Source organism: Suricata suricatta, chromosome 7 (assembly GCF_006229205.1).
Source record: "Suricata suricatta isolate VVHF042 chromosome 7, meerkat_22Aug2017_6uvM2_HiC, whole genome shotgun sequence".
Lineage (NCBI taxonomy): Eukaryota > Metazoa > Chordata > Mammalia > Carnivora > Herpestidae > Suricata > Suricata suricatta.
This window is the reverse complement of record NC_043706.1, coordinates 137,977,367-138,004,847: the sequence shown is the minus strand read 5'-3', so window position 1 is coordinate 138,004,847 and position 27,481 is coordinate 137,977,367. Positions and strand designations below refer to the sequence as shown.

Sequence of the window (27,481 nt, the reverse complement as noted above, 5' to 3'; positions counted from 1 at the left end):
TCACGTCATTTCTCCAAACGCCCAAGCAACAAGATTTTCATAGTTCTTTCACCCCCATGTTAGACTTGTCCAAGAAAGCAGCAGGTGCTGCAGGGAGAGATTTGGGGTTAACCCAACACCTCCATAAACCAACCGTGACGTGCATGCAGTTTTAGTGTACACATCTTTCTCACATGTGGGAGAAAAGGATAACACACTTCACTCAGACAGGAACCCAGAACAAGGTCAATGCCGCCCATGAGGCTGGAGAAGTGAGTGAGCACGCAGGGGCTGCCAACCTGTGCCACGGCCCTGGGAACGGGACCGTAAGACCACTGCCCTGAGCACAGTCAGGGTTTCCCTCTGTCCTTCCATTCAACCCGCAGGTCTGTGCCAGGGGACAACCGGATAATCAGAGAAGCCAGGAAGGGAAGTCTCTAAGGCCAAGAAACTCAGTCACATGAGGCCACGCCTCCTGGAATAGCTCCCTCTCTTCTTCATTTCTTATGTTTAGAGTTCAAGCCCATAACCTCTCCTGTGATCTGGTCCAGAAGATCCAAATACAAGGCCCACTTCTTTGTTCTATCAGCACAAGCTCTTACCGTCCCCAAATTTAGCTTTCGCAGGTTTGAAATGGAGATCATATCAGCTTTAAAACGTGGTTGCCGTGACTGAAGCAGTTTCTATCTATGCATGTGTCTCAGAAAAGGCCTCTTGAAAAGTGTCTTTGTTTAGTAAAGCCTAATATGTCTCCGATTTGCTCCAGTAACTCCTGGAAACATCAGACATTCAACTTCACCTGCACAGAGGAGGCAGAAGTGGGACAGACAATAGAACACTTTGCCCTTCACAAGCAGGAGCAGGGAGTAAGCTGGGTGGGCGGAGATGGCTGACTCCCATGTGCGCGACAGGCGCAGGGACTCCGTGGTACGGAGGGGCGTGTGACATCTCTGGGTGACACTCTGCAGCTTTTTGGGTCCTTCTCACAGCATCCTCAGAACCCACCTAGCGGTGGGTGCCAGTAGGTCACGGATGCTCAGAGAGTTAGGGAGCCATAAAATCAATAATGGTGAAGGAGATGTGGGAACTACTTCCGGGTCAGAGCAGAGTCTGGGCTCTTCCATGACTTCAAGCTGCCTCTCTAAGGCCACACGTGTCCCAGGCACAAGGTTGAAAGGGGGTGCTTCCTGGCCTGCTGTCACTCCCAAGATGGGTGGGCTCCAGGCTCTGCACTGTCAGCAGAGAGCCTGATGTGGGGCTGGAACCCACAAACCGTGAGATCATGACTCAAGCTAAAGTTGAATGCTCGACTGACTGAGCCACCCAGGTGCCGCCCCCAGATGTGTTTTTAAAATAGAATTTGGAAGACAAGAACATTTTTCCCCCAGTCGCCAAAGTCTATTCTCAAAGGAAGATCAAAGGCTGCTCAGGCCTTCATGTCCCTGAGGCCACTTAGCGCAGCCAATCAGGCCAGAAGTGCTGATAACACAACCCAGGCCATTCCTCATGCCTCCGATTCACATTAGAAACTTCTTTCTCAGATCTACCGAAGGGAGACAGAAGTGCTGATGCCCAGGGGCACATGCACCCCAATGTTCACAGCGGCACTTTCAACAATAGCCAAGTCATGGAAAGAGCCGAAATGTCCATCAACTGACAAATGGATCAAGAAGATGTGGTTTATCTATACAATGGAGTACTACATGGCAATGAGAAAGAATGAAATCTGGTGATTTGTAGGAAAGTGGATGGACCTCAAGGGTGTCATGCTGAATGAAATAAGTCAGGCGGAGAAGGACAGATACCATATGTTTGCACCCATAGGTCTAACAGGAGAAACTTAGCAGAGGACCATGGGGGAGGGGAGGGGGGGAAGATACTTAGGAAGAGGGAGGGAGGCAAACCATGAGAGACTCCTGAATCTTTGAGAACAAACTGAGGGCTGAAGGGGGAGGGGGGAGGGAAAGGGGGGGATGGGCATGGAGGAGGGCACTTGTGGGGAAGAGCACTGGGTGTTATATGAAAACCAACTGGACAATAAACTATAAAAGAAAAAAAGAAAGAAAGAAACATTTTTCTCCCCGGTGTGCTCTGAAGGCTGGCTATTATGTTGTCTTTGGCTTATTTCACAGGTAAAGAAATTCCAAAATAAAAGTTTTTATGTTTTCCAGAAGCAAATCACTTCTTTCACCAGAACTTAAACCAGTTACTACATAACTGAGAATAAACTGAACTCTTTGATATATTTACTACAGTATTTTATAGTTGGCATAGGAGTTGACCTTCTAGAATCACCAACAAGAATGAAAACCAAGAGTGAAATGGAATACAACGTTCCTGGAACAAAGGGGGCAGGAACTGCTTCCTAAAAAGGTTACAGTACTTCTGGCCTTCAGTTGCGGATCTCGCTTTATTCTGTGAGTCGTATTGTGAACGTGATTCAGGGATGGTCTGCTGAGGGGGTCGCCATCTTTGAAACCCAAGTGCCCTTCAAGAAAGCTACACCTTGAAATATTTTTGACAAAATAGATACTACAAATACAAAGGCGTTTGCTTTCCGAGTGAATGAAACAACACAGATTCTAGGAAACCAGTTACAGAAGCGCCTTTTATAGGAATATTTAAATTCTACTGGATCTTCAACATACTTTTGATACTTAAGTAACTGGTAACCACCAGCAGCTCCCGCTAGGAAAGGTAAGTAGGTAAAAGAGAGCCAGGGCCTTGGGAGATTTAAAAGAAAGAAAGTAAAGTGAAATGAAGCACATTTGGTGTTCTCGGGATATTGGTTTAGGGGCAGGTGAGGGAGAGCCCAGAGAAACAAGGGTTTCAAAGTGTTTCTTCAGATGAAAGCTCATCTTCGCCTCTGTTCCTTGGTCTCAGTCTCTCTCTTAGGTGCCGGCACGTTCTGCTGTTTGGACCTGAAGGTAAATCGTGTTCTCTTTGGGTTTTGTTATCCTGTAGCAGCGAAAAATAAAAATGAATGTTAAATAAACTGTTTTGACTAAGAAACTATTGAGAGAGAGAGAGAAGAAGGAAAAAAAAACTATTACAAAATTGTCCATGGGAATATGTCTCAAAACAAAAGGAGAAGGAGGGTAGCAAGCAACACAAAAGGGACCAGCAAAGGGAGATCTCAACGAGTGCTTATCAACAAATCGTAATGACAGAGTTTAAAATCTGATAATCAGGGGCGCCTGGGTGGCTCAGTCGGTTGAGTGTCCAACTTCGGCTCAGGTCATGATCTCCTGACTCGTGATTTCGAGCCCCGCGGTCGGGCTCTGTGCTGACAGCTCAGAGCCTGGAGCCTGCTTCAGATTCTGTGTCTCCCTCTCTCTCTGCCCCTTCCCTGTTGGCACTCTCTCTTTCTCTCTCTCTCAAAAAAATAAATAAACATTAAAAAATTTTTTTAATCTGATCATCAATATTAGCTATCCATTAGGGACCAAAAAAGCATATTGTCAGCAACCAGAAAATGTGTTTACAGTTAAAATAGAGTGTTTGTCCCAGTGCCTGGGTGGGTGGTGCAGTTGGTTAAACGTCCAACTTTGGATTTCAGCGCAGGTCATGGTCTCACGGTCATGAGGCTGAGCCCCGCATCGGGCTCTGAGCTGACAGCGAGCAGTCTGCCTGGGATCCTCTCTCTCCTTCTTTCTCCACCGTGACCCGACCCCCCCCCCCTGCCCACACACACACTTGCTTACTTGCTCTCACTCTCTCTCTCTCTCAAAATAAATAAACTTAAAAAAATAGTTTTGTCCCTTATCAGTACTGAGACACTTTCTCAAAGTGAGGTTTATGAAGCACTTAAATGGGCTTTATTGGCAGAGCTTACTGACCACACAGATTCCTGGGTCCCACCCTTCATTTACTAAATCAAAAATCCTAGAAGACTTGGGAATCTGCATTTCAGTAAGCGTCTTGTTTTGTGATCTTTCTGCATACTACGTTTTGAGAATCACCGAGGAGTTTACACAGTATACGAGAAGAATGGAGACAAATCTAAGATTTATTGAACACCTACTATGTGTGGGGCCCATGAGTAGTCACTGTCCCCCCACCTTAACTCACTGAATGCTCCCAGCAATCCTCTAAGCTGAGTATTAGTGTGGCTATTTGTCAGGCAAGGAGGTTAACTTCCTGTAAGGTTCAACGACACCCCCAAAGCCATGGCCAAGTAGACGATGGATTCGAGTCCAGGTCTCTTCGACTCCACAGACCCTTCTCCCTGTGTCAGAGGGACTCATGTGTCTTTCCCATGGAATCCGCCGAGTGAGCCTGGAGGGGACCTAAGAGGCCACCTCCTCGAGCATTGCTTATTCCTTTCCTTTTTTATTGCTGTAAGAGGAGAGTCTGTGACCCCCTGAAAGCCCTTGTCCCTGTCACAGGAGTGAAAGTTGTGAGTCATTCTTCCTTTGTAATAAAAGTCACTAAAGAATCGGAACCAACAGGGGCGCCTGGAGGGCTCAGTCAGTTGAGTGTCCAAGTCTTGAATTTTGGCTCAGGTCATGACCTCACAGTTTCTTGAGTTCAAGCTCTGCATCGGGCTCTGTGTTGATCGCACAGAGATTCTCCCTCATAGCTCAAGATTCTCCCTCTCTCTGCCCCTCCCCTGCTCTCACTCTCTCTCTCTCAAAATATATAAATAAACATAAGAAAAATTTTTTAAAGAATCAGAACCAACAATTGCTAAAAGGACAAAAGATGGATTTAAAAACAGTTTCCAACTCAGAGCAGTTAACTCCTCAAGAGCTAGGGGCTCAGCTCTTGTTCAGTCAGCACCTCGGACACATGTTCTCGGCCCCACAGTTCAGAATGGGTAACTGCCAACCAAAACCACATAGTCCTTCATCATCCAAAGCCGGGGGCTATTTGTGTCGTGTTTCTCTCTACAGCAGCCCGGGGAGTAAAAACAAACAAACAAACAAACAAACAAACAAGATGCACAGATATCGGTGAAGCCCTCCTACCCCACAAAGATAGAGGAAGTGGAGATACCAGGGGGCAGGTGTCACTCCGTGAACCCCGAGTCCCCAGGCGCCACAGCCTCACCTCCCAAGGTTCTCGGCATCCTCGATGGTCTCTGGCAAAGTGACCCCTTTGGTCTCAGGAAGAAGCAGCGTCACCCCCCCGGCAACCAGGCCCAATATCGCTTCAAACAAAACAGAGTTCACACGGAGCCGTTAGAACACAGCCAACACCACGCAGGGATGCCGACTGCGAGCTAAGGAGAGGGCCTGCTAATGCATCTGTGAGGGACACCGGGTGTTTAGAAGTCGGACCATCTGGAAAACGGAAGTTAAAGCAATAGGATCACTGGGGAAATGTCAGAGTGAGAAAGGGGGGTCCTGGGGCACCTGGGTGGCTCAGTCTGTCAAGCATCTGACTCTTGGTTTCGGCTCAGGTCAGGATCTCATGGTTCATGAGTTCCAGCCCCGAGTTGGACTCTGCATTGACAGCACGGACCCTACTTGGAATTCTCTCTCCCTCTCTACCTGCCCCTTAAAATAAATAAAACATTACAAAAAAGAAAAGGGAATATTGCTTTGTTTTACTTCTGCATAAGAATAACCTTGACAGTAACTGATGTTTAAGTGTTAGCAGATTCATTTATTATATATAATGTATATCCTATATATTATAGTTATCATACTTAAACTACACATATTAATTGCATTATAATGTATCGTTTTGTCTCTCCCCTCCCTCCTTCCCTCTTCTCCTCCCCTCTCCTCATCTCTCTCCCCCTCTCTCCCTGCCCTCTCCCTCGTGCTATGCCTGGGCCCCAGCGCGGCAGCTCTCTGCACGTAGGGGGCTGTTCTGCCTTCCACCAGGTGGGTAAGCAGGGTCTTGGAGGTCCCAAGGTCTTGGTTTGGGGATAGAAGAAAGTCTCCTCCTCCTTCTCTAATGCAACTCCATCACTATCACAGCTGATACTAAGCCTCAATTCCCATTTGTCTCCTTGTATCTATTTCACCTGTTACGCAGCAGGGTGATAACTTAGCATCTGTAAGCCTCCAGCAATTACATGTGAAATGCACAAAAATGGGGAGTCAATTTCATAAGCTAGGAGGAGGCCATGTCAAAAGGTCTCTCAAACTCTTTCCTGTAGGATCAATTCTGAGACTTCAGAGCCATCGAATGTAAGCCTCTGGCCAGCCTCCCGGAATGGCATCCTGTCTTCCCATGGAGCAAGACTGAGCCAGGAGACAGCGAAAGGGCAGGTGCCACGCTTGTCATCTGTAAACTCACTGGAGGACATTATTCACTCATCAAATCATTACTGAGTAATCACGCTGGGCTGGGAAGAAGGAATAATAAACACCCCAAGAAGTCTTACCAAACAAAACGAGTGGCAACCCTTGCCAAACCTCCATCAGCCTGAAGACCAGGAAGGGGGTGATGATCCCGCCCAGGTCACACAGGGAGGAGCACACCATGACTCCAAGGTTCCTGATAAAACAGAGAACAAAAGAGATGATCCGACGGCCAGCACAGGGAGGGGAGAGGGGCTGGAGATGGAGTGCATCACCAGTGACCAATGATTTTCAGTCTCTTATGCTATATAACCGAGCCTCCGTAAAAATCCTAAGCTATGGGGTTCAGAGCTTCCCGGTAGGTAAACATATCCACGCCCTGGGAGGGTGGCCCATCCTAACTCCACGCGGACCCTTCCAGACCTCACCCTAGTACCTCTTCATCTGGCTTTTATTTATATCCTTTATTTTGTCCTTTATAATAAACCAGTAACTGTAAGTAAGTGTTTCTCTGAGTTCCGTGAGACATGGCAACTTACTGAACTTGAGGAGGGGATATGGGAGTCCTGATTTAGCGCCAGTGAGTCAGAAGTCCAGGTGACAACCTGGGGCTCGTGCCTGGCATCTAGGTGGGGCCGGTCCCACAGGACTGCGCCCTTACCCTGTGGCATCGGTGTTAACTCCAGGTGGTCACCACCAGAGGGAACGGGATACCAGGTGGTATCTGGAAAGTTGGAGAACTAGTTGGTGTGAGTAGAGTTCTTTTTTTTTTTTTTTTTTACATGAACACATAGGGAAGGGGAGAGAGAAGGTATTAAGGATGGAAGGATGAAGAAGGCTAGAATGGAAACAGAGAACGTATCCTGCCTGAAAAGACCCTCTTCATCCTGGAGATAGTCTTGGCCCTGGCATCTACTCTCTCTTATATGAATCCGGCCACTTTTGACTAGTGTTTGCATGGAGTATCTTTTTCCATTCTTTGATACTCCCTCTGTATAGCATCTTTCCCCATCCTTTTACTCTTTTTTTAAGTTTATTTTTTAAGTTTATTTGTTTGTTTTGAGAGAGAGAGAGAGAGAGCGTGCAAGCAGCAGAGAAAGAGGGAGATAAAGGATCAAATGCAGACTCTGTGCTACCACACAGAGCCTAATGCGGGGCTCAAACCCATAAACCGTGAGATCGTGACTTGACCCAAAGTCAGACGCTTAACCGACTGAGCCACCCAGGTGCCCCACCGTCATTTTACTCTTAAACCATCTCTGTCCCTGTATTTAAAGTGAGTTTCTTGTTGGCAGCATCCAGTTGGATGTCACTTTTTTGTCCAATCTGATAATCTTTGCCTTTTAACCGGGGTGTTTAGGACATTCATATTTCTTTTGACTGTTGATACATTTTACCTTGTTCAGTGCTGGGTATTATTGTATTCCTATAAATAATCTTAAGCTTTGTTTTTAAAACATGGTTAAGTGAGGCAGAATAAACTGGGGAAAGTTTTATCCTTTCGGATACAACCTTTAAGCTTCTTCTGTGATACGTATTTGCATAATCTCTTACGCCCTACAGTGAGTAATTATAAAAGTAGTACATTTCTGGGAGGCTCATCCGTTAAGTATCCAACTTCAGCTCAGGTCATGATCTCTCTGTTCATGGGTTCAAGCCCTGTGTTGGGCTCTGTGCTGACAGCTCAGAGCCTGGACCCTGCTTTGGATTCTGTGTCTCCCTCTCTCTCTGCCCCTCCCACACTCATGCTCTGACTCTCTCCCTCTCTCAAAAATAAATATTAAAAAAATTTTTAAATAAATAAATAGAAGTAGTACCTTCCTTCCCAGTCCCTCCCTGTACTACCTTATCTTGGTTGGTTATATCTCCTCTCAGTGTTTGCCATTATGTCTTTAAATAGATTTATAATTTACTTTATCAGTTTTCAATGGGATGTTTTTTCTTAGCTGGAAAAAGTATACTGAGGAAATTATAATGTAAAATTATCCATATTTTGTGGAAATACTGTAATAATAAGAGTAGATGTTGAATTTTATTAAATGCATTTCACTGACTATGGAAATAATACAGTACAGCTTTAATTGGTCAGCTTTTCATTTATTAGCTCTATAAAACTCTTTCAATTTATTAGCATGAATTATACTATTAGATTTTCTAATACTGGACTATCTTTGTGTTGCTGAATAACTCATCTTAGATATATTATTATTTTAATGTCTCCACTATTCTGTGCGATAATTATAGCTTGGGATTTTAATCAAATTTCACAAATAATATTTACCTATAGTTTCCTTATTTTCTTTATCTTTGTTATCTTTGATACCAGTACTATGCTAGCTTTATTAAAAAATTTTTTTTAATCTTTCTCCTTTTTCTATAGTCTAGAATAGTGTGAGTACTGCTGAAGTTTTCTATCAATTACATGTTTTGTAAAATCGCCCTGTAAGACCATTGTGTGTTTCTGCTTTATCATTGTTTAGGGACTTCTTATCTTATTAAATACATTTTTGGCATAAATTCAATTTTGTCTGATAAGATTGTGGCTCTTGCTATGTTTTTGTTTGCATTCATGCCTTCTTTTCTTTTCAATGTTTCCAAGGAAAAGTTATACTTCAACTATGTAGCAAATTGTTCAGTTTTACTTTGTAATCAATTCAAGGAGTCTCTATCTTTTGTTTAATAGAGGACTTGAGTCCCTTCATGTTTATTTAAATGTCAGAAATGCTGTCTTAATTCTGTCTTTAGCTTTTATGTCATGGTTTTTATGGCTTCTAGTGTCTTACTTTCAATATGTGCTGGTTATGTGTATTTTTTTCTGATAATTTGGAACATTTATATTTTTTAAGTGTATTCATTTTTTTTTAGTAATCTCTGCACCCAGTGTGGGCCTTGAACTCATCACCCTCGGATCAAGAATCCCATGCTCTTCCCCCTGAGCTAGCCAGGCCCCTGGAAGGTTTGTACTTTTATTCAAAATGTTACCTTTATAACTTTATTTAATACATGTGATACTCTATTTCTTTAGACAGAGCGGAAGGTGGGGCTTGAACCCACAAACCATGAGATCATGAGCCACAGTCAGAGGCTCAACTGACTGAGCCGCCCAGGTGCCCCCAGTCCTTCTGGCTGTCAGGCTGGCATTTGCAGGTTTGTTTATTTTCATTTTTCAAATAGCTTCAGTGTGATATCCAAGAGGAGAAAGAAAAGACGCCATTATTTTAAGAAATTACATCTTAAAAAAGTAAAGACGTTTAATAAGCACACAGAAGCTAGAAGCAGCAGGGGGGCTAAGTTCCTACAGGAACGTCACGGAACGCGGTGTTTTCTTCACTCGGCCCTTGGACGGGCACGTAGGGACGGCTCAGCACTGCGCTAGAACAGGTACAGAGAAGTACGGCATGTCGGTCCCGTCTTCAGGGAGCTCATGCCGTCGTGAGGACGCGGAGAGACACTTTCCAACACAAGGCAGAGCCTATTGAAGCCAGAAGAATGTTCTCCACAGTGTGTGCTTCCGCCAGAAGGAGGCTGTTCATTTCTAAAGCCTCCTGTGAATAAGAAGCAGGGTCAAGGCGGCTTCAATAGTAATTTTTTTAACTTGGGGGTTCTTGTAAAGTAATAAAGTAACCGAATAATCCTTTTTTAAAAAGGATTTTTTAAAACAATTTAGATTCAATTCTATTGACTGAAAATATCAGAACTTTCATGACTGTCTTATTCCTATATGTGTGCAGATCACATTTAAAGCTTTTTTAAAGTTTATTTATTTTGAGAGAGAAATAGAGTGTGTGTGAGCAGGGGAGAGACCGAGAGAGAGGGAGAGGAGAGAGAGAATCCCATGCAGGCTCCACACTCACTGCTCAGAGCCCAACATGAGGCTTGAAATCACAAACTGTAAGATCATGACCTGAGCCGAAACCAAGAGTCAGACACTTAACCCACTGAGCCACCCGGCACCCCTGAAGTTATTTCTGAACATCTGGCTTCCCTTGCTAGTTACTGAGAATCTTAATCAACAGGCTCTTTGCACAAATGGCTCCTGGAGATGGGTTGCTTGGCTTTCTTCCCCGTAAGAGCAAGGACTCAGCCCTTTGACAGTTTACATTTTCAGCCCGTCCCCTGGGCCCGGTGGCCATGACAATGGAATTGTTTGGCCCAGCTATTTTAGACTCTGGGCTCACAACTGCCAAATGTGGAAGATTTTCTCTCTAATCTGCCTTCATCTCTTTGTACTCAATCCAAGCAACCTTTTATAGATGAGCGTGGAAGACAGAGGCTTCTAACGACGGGCAGGTGGGGAGCCTACGGCAGAGCCGCTTTCACATCTGTCGCTGACGGACGATCCAGACTGCCGTGCAGCTGAGAGACTGGGGAGCTGGAATATTTCTTAGAAACTGCTGGCATGATAGCATGAGGAATAGGAAGCCAGAAAGAATCACACAGACCGAAGAGAGAGTCTAAGGAAATAAATATATCAAATTTTAACAAAGGTCAGAATTAAACCTTTAAATAAAACGGTTGGGGCACCTGGGTGTCTCAGTCGGTTAAGCGTCCAGCTTCAGCTCAGGTCATGATCTAACAGTTCATGGGTTCGAGCCCTGAGTCGGGCTCTGTGCTGACAGCTAGCTCAGAGCCTGGAGCCTGCCTCGGATTCTGTGTGTGTCTCTCTGTGTTCCTCCCCTGCTCACATTCTGTCTCTCTCTCTCTCTCAAAAATAAATAAAGATTTTTTTTAAATGTAAATCTTCACTTAAAACTAAGTCTCTTAAAATACAGATGGCCTTAAGTGCATACAGAGGTGCTCAGCATTGTTAGTAATTCGGAAAATTAAAGTCACAATAATGCCGCTACCTCTCAGAATGAGTTAGAAAAAAATTTTTTAAAACCCTAACAATACGAGGTACTGAGGACATGGAAAAACGGGTCTCTCACACGTGGCTGGTGGGATACAAAATGGTGCAGCCACTTTGGAAAACATTCTGACACTTTCTTATAAATTTAAACACACACTTACCATATGAGCCACTCCTAAGTTTTTGGCCAAGAGATATGAAAACATATATCCATTCAAAGACCCGTACCTGAATGTTTATGAGCAGCTAAATTATAGTCACTGCAAACTGGAGACAGCCAACGCCAATAAACTGGGAAGTGGATAAACAGATTGTGGTACATCATTCACACACTGCAGGGAGTAGCACTCAGCCCTCAGAAGGAACGGACCATGGATTATGGTGCATTATTATTATTACTATTATTATCATGCATCATGATTAGCATTATGCTAGGTGAAAGGAGACAAACACAGTCTGCCTGCCTTGTGACTTCATTTACAGAACATTGTGGAAAAGATAACACCAAAGGGAGAGAAATTAGATCAGCGGCTGCCCAGGGGCTGAGGGCAGGGAAGGGACACGAGGAAGCCTTTGGAGGTGATGGAAATGTCTCCAAACTGACCGGCGTGGCAGGAGATGAATACACATATAATAAAAATTCAGCAGACTGCATTTGTTAGAGTGAATCTGGACTAAGCCTGACTTGAAACAGTAGGTCTTCTAGGCCCCGTTGCTGCAGGACAAGCGTTGTTTACGGAAGAGCATTGTGCCATCATGGCACCGGCTTCAAGGTCAGAAAGACACCCTATCACTTTCTGGCTTTGTGCCTCTTGCAGGTTCTCTATCCCTCTCTGAACCTCGACTTCCTCATCTGTAAAATGGAAATAATGACATTAGGGGGAAAATGGTGCGTGTCTAGAAGTGCTTTCTGTATCGCTGTGCTAATCAGAGCTCTATGTAAGCCAGGGGGGTCCGCCCCCGCGGGGGGGAGCTGCGGGAGTTCACGGGACTCCGCGCTGAAACTCAGTCCTCACTCCCTCCCATCTCTATGCAGATGCCTTTTCTCTTGTGCTCGCCCTCTGCACTCTCTACTCCAACCTTTCCAGTTCATCCTCTCCTATCTTTGGGCATGGACTTTCTCTTTGGTGCCCAACCCCCTCCTCAATGCCCCTGGCGGAGCCTTGAGGAACTGTCTTGAAAATGCTGGTCCTCGTGGAGCCTGGCTGGTGCACAGCTACTTCAGGGCCACCGGACCTCCCCACCCCACCGCGCCTTGTGCGCCCACCTGACGAACGTGGGATACAGCTCGGCGTTCACCATGCACACCATTTGGAACACGATGGTGATTCCCATTCGGCCGACACAGGCTACGGTGATGTTCAGCCAGTGCAGATCTGGACAGGAAACACAGAGGAGGGTCTCACGTGAGGACTGTGGCCGCAGAGTTGTGTCCCTTGAGGGGCCACGATAAGAAGCTTGGCCTTTAGGGCTGGAGGGCCTGCAGGACTGTCCTGTCTAACTCTTTCCTTCTGGGATAAAGTAAACTGAGTTCCGAGAGGTCTCAGACCTTGATTGTGCCATGAGGGGGGCTCCTCAGTGCGGGGGAAAGAACGTGCATTTTGAGTCTCAGCTCTGCCTCCTGCCAGCCACGTGACTGACTTCCTTCTGCCTTAGCTTCCCCAGCTGTCAAATGGGATTAATTACAGCCGGCCTATAAGTTGTTGTGAGATTTTGAGATAACATATGCCAAATATCCACCATAATCACTGATAAATGTTGGCTTTTTAACTATCACATAATAGTATCACAGCTAGCACTTGAAACGTAGTAGGTCCTCAATAAATGCAGCCCCTTAGTCAGTCTTCTGGAGCCGACGGGCCAGACGTCTAGTCTTCAATCTTGTGTTCATTTCCAAACACATCTTTTTAAACCAAAACCCTTCTCAAGATAGTCTCAGATGTGAGTATTCGGGAAGCAAACCCTGGCTCTTGATCACAAGAAGGTCCAGGAAGCCCGCCCCCTGTTGGACTGAGATGAGAAGCAGGCATCTCCATCCACCCCGCCAGGATCACCCCAAACAGTGACACACGCAAGTGGCTCCTGGCATGTCACAAGGGGCCACAGCCACCATGCCACCCCTACCCCTGTCCCCAGAATCTGGCTGCTCATGGAAGCCAAGCTCTGTTTCACGCCACCAGCGTGAGGCCCCCAGGAGAGAGGACGTGGTGGCCTCAGGGACGAGCTGGCCACCAGGTGCAGCCCCGCCTCCCAGGCTCCTGCAGCCTTGCACCTCGTGCTAACCGAGGACGCGCCCCAGCTTCCCGAAGAGAAAAGATGAGGAGGTCCACTCAGTACGCAGGGGGAGGCCTTGCACACAGACTCTGGGGTCCTTGATCTGCTGAGCCGCCTTACTGCCTGGCTTCCCTCGTCGCTGCGGGACCACTCCACACAGGGAGCGTCCCTGCCCGAAGCCCACTCCCACACTGAGGCGCAGGCCAAGGCCGCCCCCTGCTAACTGGGCCTCTGTCCAGCGCTCCCGCCCCCGCTCCTGATTTTAGGCCCAAGGATCCAGCTATTCCTTGAATGCTCAGCTCTGCCCTCCCCGGGGAGACTCCCACCTCTGTCCCCTGCCTGGGAAGCGCATTCCCTAGGTGGCAACAGGGCTCACTCCCCTCATTCAGGTTCCTGAGGCCACCCCTGACTGCCACACCGAGGACTAAGCCCACCGCCCTTCCCCTTCTCCTTTCCTGTCCAGAATGTAAATTCTACACGGCAAGAACATTCTCTGCTTTGCTCAGCACTGAGATCCCAGGACCTATAGATGCATGCCGGCCACAGAGAAGGTACTCGAAATACTTCCTGGACGAGGGAGCGAGTGTTTATCATCTAATGTGACAAGGACTAAGTCGAGGCCAAGTGGAGAGGGTGGGGGCTGGGAGGAGGGCCCGGGGGGATGCCTGGAGTCTGGACGCTGATAACGGAACATCTCAGACCCCAAGCTCCCTCTCTGTACCCAGTGCTGTGCGATCTTTCCAGGATTCCAGAAACAAGAGAATGGGGACGAAAGTGGTAAAATCTATTTCAGACGGCCTCTGCCCCTTCCCTGTCTCCCTCGTTCTCTCCCCATGCAAGCAGGGGGAAGAAAACTGAGCTGCCTTCTTCCGCTTCATGAAAGCTTACCTAAAGAACTCATTTAACCAGCAAGGTCAGAGTGCAAGCCGTAAAACCGGGGAGAAGAGCAAATCTGCCTTGACGCTTACTTGACAAGCTTCCCAAAGGAACAAAGGGAAAGGATTGTAAGAATTATGGACCAAAGCACCCACCCACCGAAATGGCTGGCGTGAAAAAGACTAGCAACCCCAGTGTTGGTGACGATGTGCAACAGTTAGACACACGGGCGTCAGCGGTTGGGGGTATAAATTGGTTCAACCATTTTGCAAACCTGTTTGTATCTACTCAGAGGTACATAGAGGCTGCCTCTGACCCCGAAAATGCACTCACAGATTTGTACCCAAGGGAAATCAGTGCCTGCACCACGACAAGACAATGTGCTAGGATGTTCTCTGTGGCTTAGATCCCAAGAGGCAGATGCTGGAAACCACACCAGGGTCAGTCAGCAGTGGGACAGGTAAGTGGCACGGTATTCATACAATGGAAAGATGCACAACAATGAGAAGTGTGTAAACCACGCCCCGGTGTGAGAGATGGACACACCTCACAGGCAGAGTGAATGAATGAAGCAAGACACGTACATAGGGCACACGGCTCCTTTTAGATGAAGTTCAAGAACCAAGAGAATTAAATTTCAGGGGCAGAGGTCAGAGCAGGGGGGGCCTGAGCAGGGGGGCCTGAGCAGGGGGGTTGAGTACAGATTGTCAGGGACCGCAGGGGAAACTTCTACGGTGCTGGAAATGCTCCGCACAGTCTGGGTCATGGCCCAGGATCCAGCTATTCCTTGAATGCTCAGCTCTGCCCTCCCCGGGGAGACTCCCACCTCTGTCCCCTGCCTGGGAAGCACATTCCTACGGAAGATACATACCTACGGAAAACTTCGTCGGCTTGCACACTGATAATTTGCTCCTTGTGTGCTTGTTATGCCTATATTTAAAATAATAAAAGAAAACAAACCTTCTAGATGAAGGTAACACCTTGACTTTGTGTTCTCATTCCAGGGGCTTATCAAGCAGTGAAAACACATTGCCCCGGCTGGATCATTCGATTCCCTAGAAGATGAGGATGGACAGCTCACCGTGCGAGATAAAAACCATGGCGAAGCAGGCGGCTGCCGCCACCAGGTTTGACAGGGCCAGCAGGCGGACGAGGCTGAAGCGGTCCATGGTGGCGAGGATGATGAAGGTCGCGGGGAATTCGACCAGAGCCGAGTACAGGAAGTCCAGGTAGAGGTTCCCGCCCGTGGCGCCCACGTGCATGATGAGGCCCTGGTACAGCACGGAGCTGGTGAACCTGGGCACGGAGGGGAGGCAGAGTCTGAGGCAGAGTCTCCGCGTGCGGGGCGGCAGGGAGTTAGGGTTCTGGCAGCGAGGACAAGGGTCCCTACAAGCTGGAGAGGAACGTGGGTCACTTGATTTAGAAGGTCCGAGAGCAATAGGGGAGGAGGGGATAAAGGTCAGGCAGGATGCCCAGAGGGGCCCTCAGTGAGCTGCTTTACGCGAGACAGTGACCTCCAGGATATAACCATGTGTCCCAGAGCCCACCAACAGTGACCCTTACCGTTTCCTGCAAACCTAGGGGCCTGGCCCTGTACGGAGCCCCGTGCGGGCCTACGTCATCTAATTTTCTGGCAGCTGCAAGGGGACGGGCGGGGGTGAGTGGGCAGGGTCAGTAATGAGTCTGCCGTCTGAGCTGTGTGACCTACAGGACCTTAGCTAAGCACTCTGTGCCTCAATTCCCTCATCGGCAAATGGAATAAAGTCTTTCGAGAACGCTCAGGCAAGTCCCGTCCTGCCCAGAACGGAGACTCAGGCAACGTGTCCTGTCCCCTGTTCCCCCCTGATGAGGGGAGACCCGGCCTGACCGCAGATGGGCAGCTGTAGAGGCCTTCGTTTAGAGAGACCGTGTCTACGTCAGTGCCACCCGTAGACAGGGCTGGCCCTCATCAGGACAGTGACCAGAGGGGCAGGGACGAGATCTCTCTCTCCACAGCCCTCTCTGCACCCTTCTCTGCTGCACAGGAAGTGCCTGGTGGGCTTCCTCGCAGGGAAAAAGCACTCAGTAAAGTTGAGCGGTAATTAGCGTCATCATGTCATCTCCCCAAGGTCAAGTGCCCAGAGAGAGCAGAGCAGATGCTGGCCAAGTCTTCCGAGCTGCACAGTGGCGGGGTTTTCCACTCTTCCACCCCGTAGCCCACCACACAACCCATCCATCGTCGGCCAGGGCTACAGAACACGGCACCTAGACCAATGGGGACCGGCTAAGTCACTCAGGGAGACTTCCATGTGTCCTTTATGGTGACATGGTATAATCTCAGAGGCTGGACACATTTTACAATTATACTGGTACCTATACTGTGAGAAGAGACTTCGTTGATGATAAGTCGCTCTTATCCCCACATGTAGATTGCCCATCAGCTCCAAAACTGAAATCACAACTGATATGTCCCCTGAATATACTGCCTTGTTTTATAAAGCTGCACGCAGAGAACCACTGGGACATTCTTGTTTCCAGTCCTGGATCACTCCTGATTAGAGAGGAGGGTGAGCGAAGGAAGGAGCTTACCAGCAGCTCAGTGAGTCCAGGTAAGCCCAGATAAGTGCCAGTTAGCCACTTAAATGGGAATAGTCACATATTACTGATAAAGACATTGATTTAAGAGAAAGGAGTATACAACCTTGATATTGGTCCAAAAAAATGGTTAACAAATGTGCAGGGCTGCCATCTGCTGGCAGAACTATGAATTGCATGTACGTGTTAAAATAGCGACTCTTGGTACTGAGTGAATCCTGCGTCTGTCGGGCACTGTTTACACGTTATCTGGTACATCTGCCAACACGCCTGTGAGGCAGGTCCGTCATTACCCCACGTGCTGATGAGGAAACTGAGTCACGGGTAGTGAAGCCTTCTGGAATCACACGGCCGGGAGTTTCCGCAGTAAAGGGGCAGGTGGAGGGGAGGCCACAACAAGGGCTATGGTTCTCTCCTCAGTGGACTGGGAAGGTGTGGACAGAGGACCTGTCCCCTGCTTTGGGAGCAGCCCCTGGCGGGTGGAGGGAGCAGACAGGACAGCTAGGAGGCACCTGGACAGCACAGGCAAGAGATCACGACACTCAGGCGGGGAACTGAGAGGGTAGATGGCGTGAAGCAGCAGATTCCGAACACGTTTTCAAACTAGAGCAGAGTTTGCCGAGGGCTCGGGTGCAGGGGTGTGTGAGTAGAGGGGCCAAAGCTCTCGCGGGATGGAAAGGGGGGCAGCAAGGGGTAAGGGGAGGAAGGAAGGAGGGAGACAGAGGGAACAGCCGGGGTGTTTGCAAAAGCTCCCAGGACCCATCGTGGGGCTGGCTGTGCGACTCGGGACTGACAGGGAGACATGGCAGGTGACAGGTGGGGCAAAGACAGGGAGCCTGGCTGGTGTCTAATGCACTGGGACGGAGTCTGTGGAACGGTGGTTATTCATTCAACCTTCAGCAAATATTTGTGGGGCTGCCACGTGCCAGGCACTGCCCTATTAGTCTGAACCCTTCGTTCTGGTAAAACCTCACGTGGAAGTAGAAATGAGTCACACCAGCGTCAGGGGAAGCCCACGGTCCAGACCCCGGTGTCAGAGGGGCATGTCCATGATAAAGCCCCGGCAATGGGGAGCCGCCCCCATGTCCTCTGAGGGAACGGGGTAAGAACTTCGAGATGGCCACTGCAGGGGGGCACAGACCATGGCAGTGGGCAAGGGGCACATGGGCGAGCCCGTTTTCGTCCAAGAGTTCCGTCATCAGTAGATAATAAAGACCCAGACACTCTCGGGCAGGGTCTCTGAAGTTCTAAGGTGTGAGGAAGGGATCTTCCTCTTTGGAAGCACCAGGAGCCACTGAGATCTCATCCACCTTCCCAAGTGAAATTAAGACTCATTTGTTCCCCAAAAAGACACATGGGATTTGAGGCAACCCTGGGAACCCTTCATCACATCTCACTCATCCTGCTGTTGACCTCGCCGTCTAAACGTGCTCTTCTTACTGAAATGATGTCTTTCCCCATCACTCAGTCCCCAAGGGAGAAATAAAGATGTCTTTCTAAGAGCTCTTTGACTGAACTTCATCTACAAATTCCTTTTCATGTTTCTCTTTTTCCGCCAGCATTGCTCCACTGTCTTTTTTTGTAATGTTTATTTATTTATTTTGAGGGAGGAGGGGCAGAGAGAGAGAGAGAGAGAGAATCCCAACCAGGCTCCTCACTCAACGGGATCTCACGACCGTGAGACTGTGACCTGAGCCAAACTCAAGAGCCGGCAGCTTAACCACTGAGCCACCCAGGCGCCCTACTCCACTGTCTTTAACTTGTACCCCAGCGTCCGGGGAGGCGCGCCGATTCTGGCAGGGACGGCCTAGGAAAGGCCCCTTACCACAGGTACATCAAAATGAAGGTGTGCCTCCTCAGGTGCGGGGTGCGGAACAGGTCTGCAAAGGAGGGGCTCAGTTTTTCAGTGACGTCCTCTTCGAGAGAGAGCATCTAGGAGGGAGTGGGAGCATCAGCTGCATCCTAGCTTCGGGGGAGCAGAAGCCCTGAGCGTCAGCCATGCCATTCGTGTGCCCGGCACCCATCACCCCAAATCCCTCCCGCGCCTTCCTGCTTCTCAGGGCAGCCCCCGAAGCATGTTCTAAATCATAAGCCCAACCCCCAGACTCAGTGATGGGAGGAAGCCCTGGCCAGCTGGTCACCTTGAGATCAGCAAGTGGCCGCTTCCCATTCTTGCGGGCGACACGGTCCATTATCCTGATCACTTGAGTGTTTCTCTTCTGCAACAGCAGCCAACGGGGAGACTCGGGCACACACCTGCGGACGCAGACTGCCACTGCTTGGCACCCTCCCCAGAGCGCACCCGATTTTAAGCCCTGGTCAGGGCGATGTTGTTGCTCCTCGTGTGGGGACTGTCATTCCTCAAGCAGCTGATGGGCACGGATCTGGGGTCACCCAGTGCTGGCCCAGGGCACCCATGAAGGAGCGCTATGGGTCCCTCACACCTTCAGTGCCACCTGCTAAGATTTAGGGGCAAAAAGGGAACCGTTGCTTCCCTACGCGGCCTTCATTTCCTGGAGCAGGGGCCCCTCTCTCTGCTGGAAGCGGGGACCCCTGTTCCTCACTCACAGTGGATGTTCCACGTGCCCCGCCTCGTGTGCTACAGCAGGTGTCTCCATGCCACCTGAGGGCGGCTGAAATATCTTGACATGTCTCCTGCCTACTTTCCTTTAACATCAGGGAGATACACTGTCCATTACACACCAGGTAAGGACGGGTCAACTTGACAACCGACAATCTCTGGCAGAGGGTCTCTGAACACACTCCACATGGCCCCACCCTGCTGGGCCCTCCTTCCGCCCGCCCCCCAGAGACTCCCCTGGGTTCAGCCTGACGTGGAGAGAGCGGGCTGGTCCTGACCACAAGGGTGCCGCTCCCAGAGAGCCCTTGTTGAGAGGGGCCGGGTCCACTTCAGTGCCGCCCACAGAGAAGCTTTGCCCTCAGCAGGACGGTGACCAAAGGTGCAGGGATGAGGTACTTCTGTGCATAGCCCTCTCTGCACCCCTTCCCTGCCCCACCATCAAAACTCATCTGTCCGGATGCTTCTCCCTGGGGTCCCTGCCAAGCACTGACAACCAGTGAGAGCAGTGCCTCATTGGGACTGGTTAGTTTCACAACGGCCTAACGTGCATGTCCCCCAAGAACAGTCCATGCACTCATTCATTCATTCATTCATTCATCCATTCAACAAACAGCAAATGCCTGCATGTGGCCAGGTGGAGTTTTGTCTGACGTGAAGCATTGCCTCTCTGAGGGGCTGCAAATGTAAAGAGGCTCGGTGGAGGCTGGCCCCCCAGGTGAGGAGGGCCATCCTCAGAATATAGGACACCCCAAGTGGCACAGACAGTGGTGGTGCCGAGGTCACCGCGCTGGGCTCCGGGGCCGGCCGGGGGGTCCCACGTACCAGTAGTACAGCAGGAAGAGGAAGGTGGGCAGAGAGACGGCCAGCTGCAGCCACCGCCAGTGCGGGAGGGCGTAGGCCACTCCCGAGAGCAGCACGAGCCCCACCGTGTAGGCCGCCTGGTACAGGATGGCCACCGTCCGCCTGTGGCTCAAGCCCATGAATTCTGTGACTAAAACAGGACAAGAGTCACTATGCTGGCTCCTTCGCTCCCCGGGGCTCCCTCCCTCCCTGATGAGCCCTGCGCCTCGCCGCCTCCCGCCACCTCCCCCTGCCTGACCCCAGGCCCCCTCCCCGAGTCCTGCGGATGCTCCCCAGCACCAGGGTCCCTGAGACACCCTGCCCTTCATCCCAGCCTCTCTAGAGCTGGTCCTTTTTCAGAGTCCCACATTTGCCGTCTGGAGTGCCCATCGCGCACTCGGGGTTCAGTCTGCCCAACCCCGTCCGCCTCTCCTTCCCCTGAGATTGGCCCCGATGAGCTGCAGGCCAGCTGTGACATTTCCCTCGGCCCCAGGAGTGCCCACTAACTTAATGAGGGACGGGGCACCACTCTGGTGTGCGGGGTCTGTGGCCAGCTCCACGGGCAGTGGCGGCCTGCACACCCCACCTCCTCCAGAGAGAGGGCTGAGAGCACACGGGGCAAAGGAGTAAACCATACCTCACGGGGGAAGGAAATGTTGACTGGGGGCGGGGATCAGGACAGTGGAGGGTCAGGAATGCAGCTTTCCAGAGGGGAGAGCCGTGGGGGGACCTCAAGGCTAAAGTTCCAGGCAAAGGTGCTAAGTTGGGGGGTGAAGCCACGGGGGGAGGGGGGGGCGCACAGAGAAGGCTGGTTTGCCCGGCGTGAACTGCAGAGCTGGCCCCTTAAGGGGCAAACGCGCCAAGTTGAGACTTGAGACCAACGTGGAGGAGAAGTGAGCGTTGGCTCGGGCCCAGCGCGGCTGCAGAGGAAGAGACCGTGGGTCCGGGGTGCTGTGAGAGTAAAGCCAGGCAGCAGGACCCGCGGAGGCAGATGCCGGCCTGGGGAAGCGGAGGCTGTGCCTGACCACAAGGCGGCAGGCTTGAACAGCTGGACAGACAGCACTTTACAGACTGGGGGCTGGGGTCGGGTCAGGGGTCCGCAGGTGGCTCAGGTTTGGGGTCAGGGAGGACAACATCCTGGGTCCTGCCACGCGGAGGGATCCAGGAATGGGGAAGAAGAGGAGGAGCCAATAAAGGACATCAACAAGCCGCTAGTGGAGGAGGGGCTGGGAAGGTGGTGGGAAGGGGGAAGGGGGTGTATGACCTGCAAGCCAGTGGGGAAAGCCTTCAGAGGGGTGTGGCCCTCACTCCATCCCGACAGACACCTGCTTGGGCGTCTGTCCTTCTCTCTAGTATGTGAGCTCCTCGCGGGGAGGAAGGACGCCTCCTCTAGCCCAGTGCCCCAGCCCCGCCCTAGTGCCTGTGCTACAGCGAGAGCAACCGGGCAGGCCAGCACTGGGCACCCCCCACCCCCACCCCATGAGGGCATCGAGGCCCAAGACCTTGGAACTCGCCCAAGATCACACAACTGGTAGGTGCTGGGCAGCCGATGTGCGGCCCCAAGTTCATCTTCTTCACCTTGTGCCAAGTAGCACATATTGAACATACACATGCCAATACGCATGTGCTGAACCCATTAAACACACAGTTTCTCGGAGGAGAAACCTGCTTCCTCTTGCTTAATGAACCATTTCCCAGGATGCCAAGACACAGGACAGCGTCCTCAGAGATGGAAGGGCACCATTGTTCCTTTTCCGTTCTCTACAAATGGGCAAAAATGTGGATTGTCCTCCCTGCTTCTGGTGTGCCCACCTACGGGCTGAGGAAAGCATAGATGGTCCTTTACACTACTTTCTTCCAAGAAAGTGATTTATATTCTCTCTTCTTACCTTCAGAGAAAAATTTGAAAAAAAAGAAAGTATGTAGAAAGAAATGTTTATCTCTTCTCTTATTTCCTCTTTGTCTTCTTCTCTGCTAATTTTCAAGTGGTTCAAACCAGTTGAGTTGTATTTCTTTTCTGGAGGTGCTGCTTCTTTCATATTTAAATGTTAAAACACTCCGCTGCCCGACCCCCTGCCTGCCCCTCCCTCTGCTGTAAACACATCAACTGTGATCCTTCTCCAAATAGATGAGTTGGTAAGGAAAGACTGATCTATTTAAGCGGTCCTTTAAAGTCTCTCAGACAGGAAGGAAGGGAGGGAGGGAGGAGGGAAGGAAGGAAGGAGGGAGGGAGGAGGGAAGGAAGGAGGGAGGGAGGGAGGAGGGAAGGAAGGAAGGAGGGAAGGAGGGAGGGAGGGAGGAGGGAAGGAAGGAAGGAGGGAAGGAAGGAGGGACTAAGGAAAGGGAGGGAGGGAGGAAAGAAAGGAGAGAGGGAGGGAGGAAGGGAGGGAGGCCGGCCATCCCCACGTAGTGCCTGTGCCCCAGTCACACAATCACATACAACCAGAGTGACCACAATCTCTCCAGACCCTGCAAACATCCTTTCTCCCCCCAAAATCCACCTGCGCGTTTGGCTCCTCCCCATTTGGCTCCTCCCCGTTTGGCCCCTCCCCGTGCTCCCGCCCACCCGACGGCGTCCAACCGCACGCCAGCCCACGGACACTCACTCAGGATGTACCCGGACGTCCAGCTGCCCTTGCTGACCAGCCCCTGCAGCAGGCGGAACAGCACCAGCGACGGGTAGTCCGGCGCCACGGCCGTGAGGACGCCCATGACAGCACTGGTGAGGGTGGTGGCCAGGAGACATAACTTGCGGCCAAACCTTCAGAGGCAGGGAGACAGGTCAGGGGGGCCCCACGGGGCAGCAAGAGTCCCCAGCAGGAGGCACACGTCACTGCCCTCCTGAGGGACTGTCTCCCCTCAGGGCCGACCTTGTCTTCTTCAGGGAACAGCGGCCCCTCCGAGGTTCATTAAGTCACACTGGACAGAGGAATCCAAAATCCTGATGCTCCCAGCCCTCTGGCACCTCAGCCAAGGGGGGCGGCTCCCTGGCGGCTCTGCGGGGTCCCACAAGGGTCCCCTCTCATTGCCTTTGCATCTGGCAGCCTGTGTTGTTATTAACAGGGTTTGGTGGGGTGCACCTCATGCTAGTCTTATCAGCGGTCTCCAAAACATTCCTGGGGAAACATTCAGTTCTCACTGTGTAACTATTGAGAATTATTTCCTTTTCTTCCATGACCCCCCCCAAATGAAATGGGCAAATTATTTGCTAATGCTCCAGCCCAGCAGAGCCCAGACTCCACCTCTCATACCTCCTCCCGCAAGCAAGGAAGCAAGGGACCAGCCTCCTTGTGGTCACAGCCACCTGGTCCCCACCCCCAGATCACCCCACCCTGCCCCCTGCATCTGAGACACCAACGCGGCCATTCCTCCTGCTTCTCCTGGCCTCCTGGCCTCACACCTCCTGCCCTGCCCAGTGCGCCTCCCACCAGCCCACACACGCCCTTGTCCTTTACTAAGATGGAAATTTCCCGTCCAACGCGCACCTCTTCTCACCTCAGAACAATCAGATCTAATCCCATCTGTGTCCGTCCCCCATCTTCTCTCCTGTGTCTCTGACCACAGGCTGCACCCCTGTCACCAGAGCCTGCCCCTCCACTGCCCCTCCGGTCCCCACGGCCCCACCCCTGCGCTCTGTGATGTGGTGGCCCCCATCCTGGTCCCCTCGCTTGTCCCGTCCTTCACAGCCCACTCGCTTCTAAGAGCTGTCCACACACAGAGACCAGGTTCTCCTCTCTTGCTGCTCACCAGCCTTCCCCTGACACTGTCCTTGTCGCTGGCCCTCGTGGGGCCACCTGCGCAGGTGTGGACTGCTCCTCCTCGTTGAGCAAGCCCTGTCCTGTGTTCCTCAGCCTCGCACCATCCCGCCACCTGCTGTTTCTTCCAAATCTCCTTGACCACAACTCCTTCCCTATGACCTGTTCATGTCTCCACACGCTCTGCTAGCTGGTCTCAAACGCGGTTTGCAGCGTTAAGTACCAGTTCCTGCAGACAAAGGCCAAAGATTTATCTCTAGCGCAAACCTCTCTTCTGAGCCAGCTCGTGTATGCACCTGCCTACTCGTCTCTTCTATGCCTCCCGGGCTACTGTGAGCCCAGCTGTGATGTCAGTGCAGCTGTGATGTTAGTGCGCCTAGGACACAACTCTGGACGGCTCCCCAGCCCTCCCCCCACAAAGAGTTACAGTGAGGTTGCTTCCCCCGACTCGGCCCCACCTCAGAACATAGCCTGACCCTCATTTCAGCCATCTGCCTCAGACAGAAAGCTCAGCTCAGCCCCCACCTTCTCTCAGCCCACCACCCCAGCTATACAATCTTCATGGAGTGTGGGCCCCTGAAATTCGTCCTAGATCCCCAACCTTCCTCCAGCTTGCTGCCCACTCCTCGTCCAAAGCGCTAGCCTCCATGTCTTTTCCCCATCAACTTCTGTGGTAGATTCCAACTGGCCAGAGCCTTCGGTCACCGACCCCTACGATCCATTCTCCACCAGCAACTGCCGCTTCGCATGGCTGGACCAGCCTTTACGTACCTGTCTGCAATGTAGCCAACCCCCAGGGAGCCCAGGAAGAAGCCCACGTTCACGCAGGACTGAAAGAGGTCCACCTTCCAAGAGTCATCACACACCAGGTTAAACTGCAGTCGTCCACACCACCGTCGGAGGGGCCGGAAACACAAGACCGCTCGTGAGTCAAACTACACCTTCCACCTTCTCTCCAGACAGAGTAAATGTTTAACACAAAGTGTGACATCCCGAAGGTGTCTCACGTCACTTTCTCTTACCGCATGCTCGTAAGGCAAATTCAAGGTTTAAGGCGAATCTCAGTTAATATCATTACAGATCTCATATCTTTGCTTTACCCTCACTATCTATTAAAGAAGCTACTGTCCTATGCTTCGACGTTGATAGTCGATTATCAAAGGCAACATGGCCAACAGATGAGTTTTCTAGAAAGTACAGCCAAGTAATTTCCTAAAGATGAAATGTAGCAAAATAAATAGAATATGTTTTCCAAAATTGGTCAAAAGCCCTCAGTTAAGTACCTGTTAATTATACATTTCATTATGTGAAGTCCACCAATAATTATGCAGATTCCGTTGTGACTGGTATTGACATGAGTGTCAAAGGAAGGGCTGAGCGAGGACACGATCACAGGAAGGCGGGCTTAGCAGGAGCAGCCTGGGCCCTAGTGTCCTGTGCCAAGGGCCAGGGGAGCTGGACACTTGGAGGAACCGACGTGCCAAGAACTGGAGAGGGGAGGGACTGAGCAGGAGGGAGGCTGAGGCAAAGGCAGGACAGAGCTGCCTGGGGACAGGCCTTGCTGTGTTCTAGGGGAAGTCCCATCACAGAGGTCACACGCCAGGGCGCTGGACAGGCCTGATGAGGACACATGGCCTCTCCCTCCTCGGGGCTCAGAGAAGGTAATGTAAGTGTGGAGCCCCGCTGCCCGGGCGCCCTCCCCGGTCCTGGTGCAGCCCTAACTAGGGGGCGTCCAGGGGCACATCCCTCCTTTTTCCCCATCTCTGTGCCACTCTAGCTACTCTGAATTCATGGCCCCACCCCACCGGACGACACTGTGGGATGTGACCGCAGAAAGTCACTTAGTGACTCTGGGCCTCAGTTTCCCAGTCTGAAACAGATGCACGGAGCATGTCCTGTCCCACCCACAGAGCTACGCAAGCACCAGGGGCAACTGCGAAAATGGTTTTGGTAAATAACAGACCCATTAACTTTGAGAAGATTTTTTTCAGTGTTTTTTATTTTGAGAGAGAGAAAGAGAGTGTGTGCAAGCAGGGAAAGGGGCCGAAAGAGAGAGAATCCCAAGCAGGCTTCGCTCCAACAGCACAGAGCCCAATGTGGGGTTCGAACTCACAAACTGTGAGATCATGACCTGAGCCAAAAACAGGAGTGGGACGCTTAATGGACTGAGCCACCCAGGTGCCCCCAACGTAGGTGGTCCTGTGGGTCACCACCTGCCTTTCAGAAACTAATAATGAGCCTGTCCTATCACCTGCTACTTATGCCCAGACCCGTCGGTCTGCCCCGTGGGTGGGTCTGCCCCGTGGGTGGCTGGGCCCTGGGAGCACAATGTCGGCACTTCTGCTGTTCCTGTCCCGACCCAGACGCTCACCCCCTCAGCGGCAGGCCCTCCTCTCACAGCCCCCCTGCCGTTAGAAGGCGACTCTCCCGTGTTATCTGGCTGCCCCAGGCTCCGCATCGCCAACTGTCCAACTGTCTTTTTGTAGCCTCCACCGGCGTATCGTGTGTCTCCTAGGTGGCGCCCAAGCTGCACTCTGGTCTTGGCCTTTGTTCTGATCTTCGCAAGGAGCCGGTCTGTAAGATGTCCCTGCCGCGGCTCCCGAAGTGACATCCTGTGCACAAGCGGGGGGCTCACCGCACTAGAGAGAGGGGCCCCCTGCTACCACCGGCTTCTGCTGAGGTCGCTGCCCCCCACCCTACGCTGAGGATCTCCATCTAGAGCCATCTGCCATGCCCCAGGCCCCCCAAACTGACACCCACCCACTTCCCTCTGGCACATGTGTGCACACCCTAAAGGCAGGCCAGCCCTCAGAAAAGCGCGGGGGATGTTGGATGGGCCTCTGAGTGCAGTCACTGCTCCCGCTGGGCCTGAGGGTTGGGCACAGTCTAGAAAGCCGTGGGCAGTGTTCTCCAGGCTCCTGTGATCCCAGGAACCCCCAGGGTCCTGGTCAGAGTACGGACTGCCGTGGGTGCTGTCTCAGCAGATCTCGGGGACCAGGCGAGGGTGGACACTGCGATGTAAGTGCCCCCATGACCCCGGGCTGAGGCCTTTTTCTCGCTCCTGCTCACGGGGTGGGGGGGGGAGACAGGAATTCCCAGCCTGGAGAGGGGCCCCCCAGCCCAGTGTGAGGCCAGGCCCCCCCGACCTGGGAGGCAAAAGGCAGGAAGGGGCACATTCCTTCCCCAGGCAGAGCCGAGCTGGCCAGGACTCTGGCGTGGAGGGGGATGAGGCTGGGTGTGCAAACAAGCTGGCTCAGCACCTCCCTTGAGCAAGTTCCAACGTCCAAGGCAAGGCTAAGTTAAAGATTATTTTTGCAGAAATAAATCAGTAAGGTGAACCCCCCCCTCAGGATAAACTTCAGTTTAGGATGAGGCGTGGAGGCGATGGTGGTTTTCAGGAAATTGGGAGGGAGGGTGAGAGGGGAGGGCTACGCTTAGAGGGGCCAAGTCCTCCTGCCCCCCTGCCCCAGAGCCCCTGGTTATCTCAGCAGGATCC

At 51.4% G+C, this 27,481-nt stretch overlaps 1 protein-coding gene across 3 annotated transcripts in view; it reads right to left on the bottom strand.

The window, feature by feature from the left end:
• Window positions 1-2,370: 2,370 nt before the first annotated feature.
• Window positions 2,371-27,481, bottom strand: part of SLC22A1 (solute carrier family 22 member 1) — a 28,623-nt gene continuing 3,512 nt past the window's right edge. Inside the window, exons 2-11 of one of the 3 annotated variants that reach the window (XM_029945540.1) lie at window positions 24,757-24,860; window positions 22,837-22,991; window positions 20,213-20,381; window positions 18,951-19,065; window positions 18,635-18,741; window positions 15,317-15,531; window positions 12,353-12,461; window positions 6,320-6,432; window positions 5,032-5,131; window positions 2,371-2,937 (exon numbers count right to left, since the gene is read on the bottom strand). In XM_029945540.1, coding sequence (XP_029801400.1) covers window positions 2,871-2,937; window positions 5,032-5,131; window positions 6,320-6,432; window positions 12,353-12,461; window positions 15,317-15,531; window positions 18,635-18,741; window positions 18,951-19,065; window positions 20,213-20,381; window positions 22,837-22,991; window positions 24,757-24,860 — 1,254 coding nt within the window. In that variant the 3' untranslated portion in view covers window positions 2,371-2,870. Of the gene's footprint in view, window positions 2,938-5,031; window positions 5,132-6,319; window positions 6,433-9,467; window positions 9,782-12,352; window positions 12,462-15,316; window positions 15,532-18,634; window positions 18,742-18,950; window positions 19,066-20,212; window positions 20,382-22,836; window positions 22,992-24,756; window positions 24,861-27,481 lie in introns of those variants that run through there. The other 2 variants (XM_029945541.1, XM_029945542.1) reach the window with 2 other exon arrangements.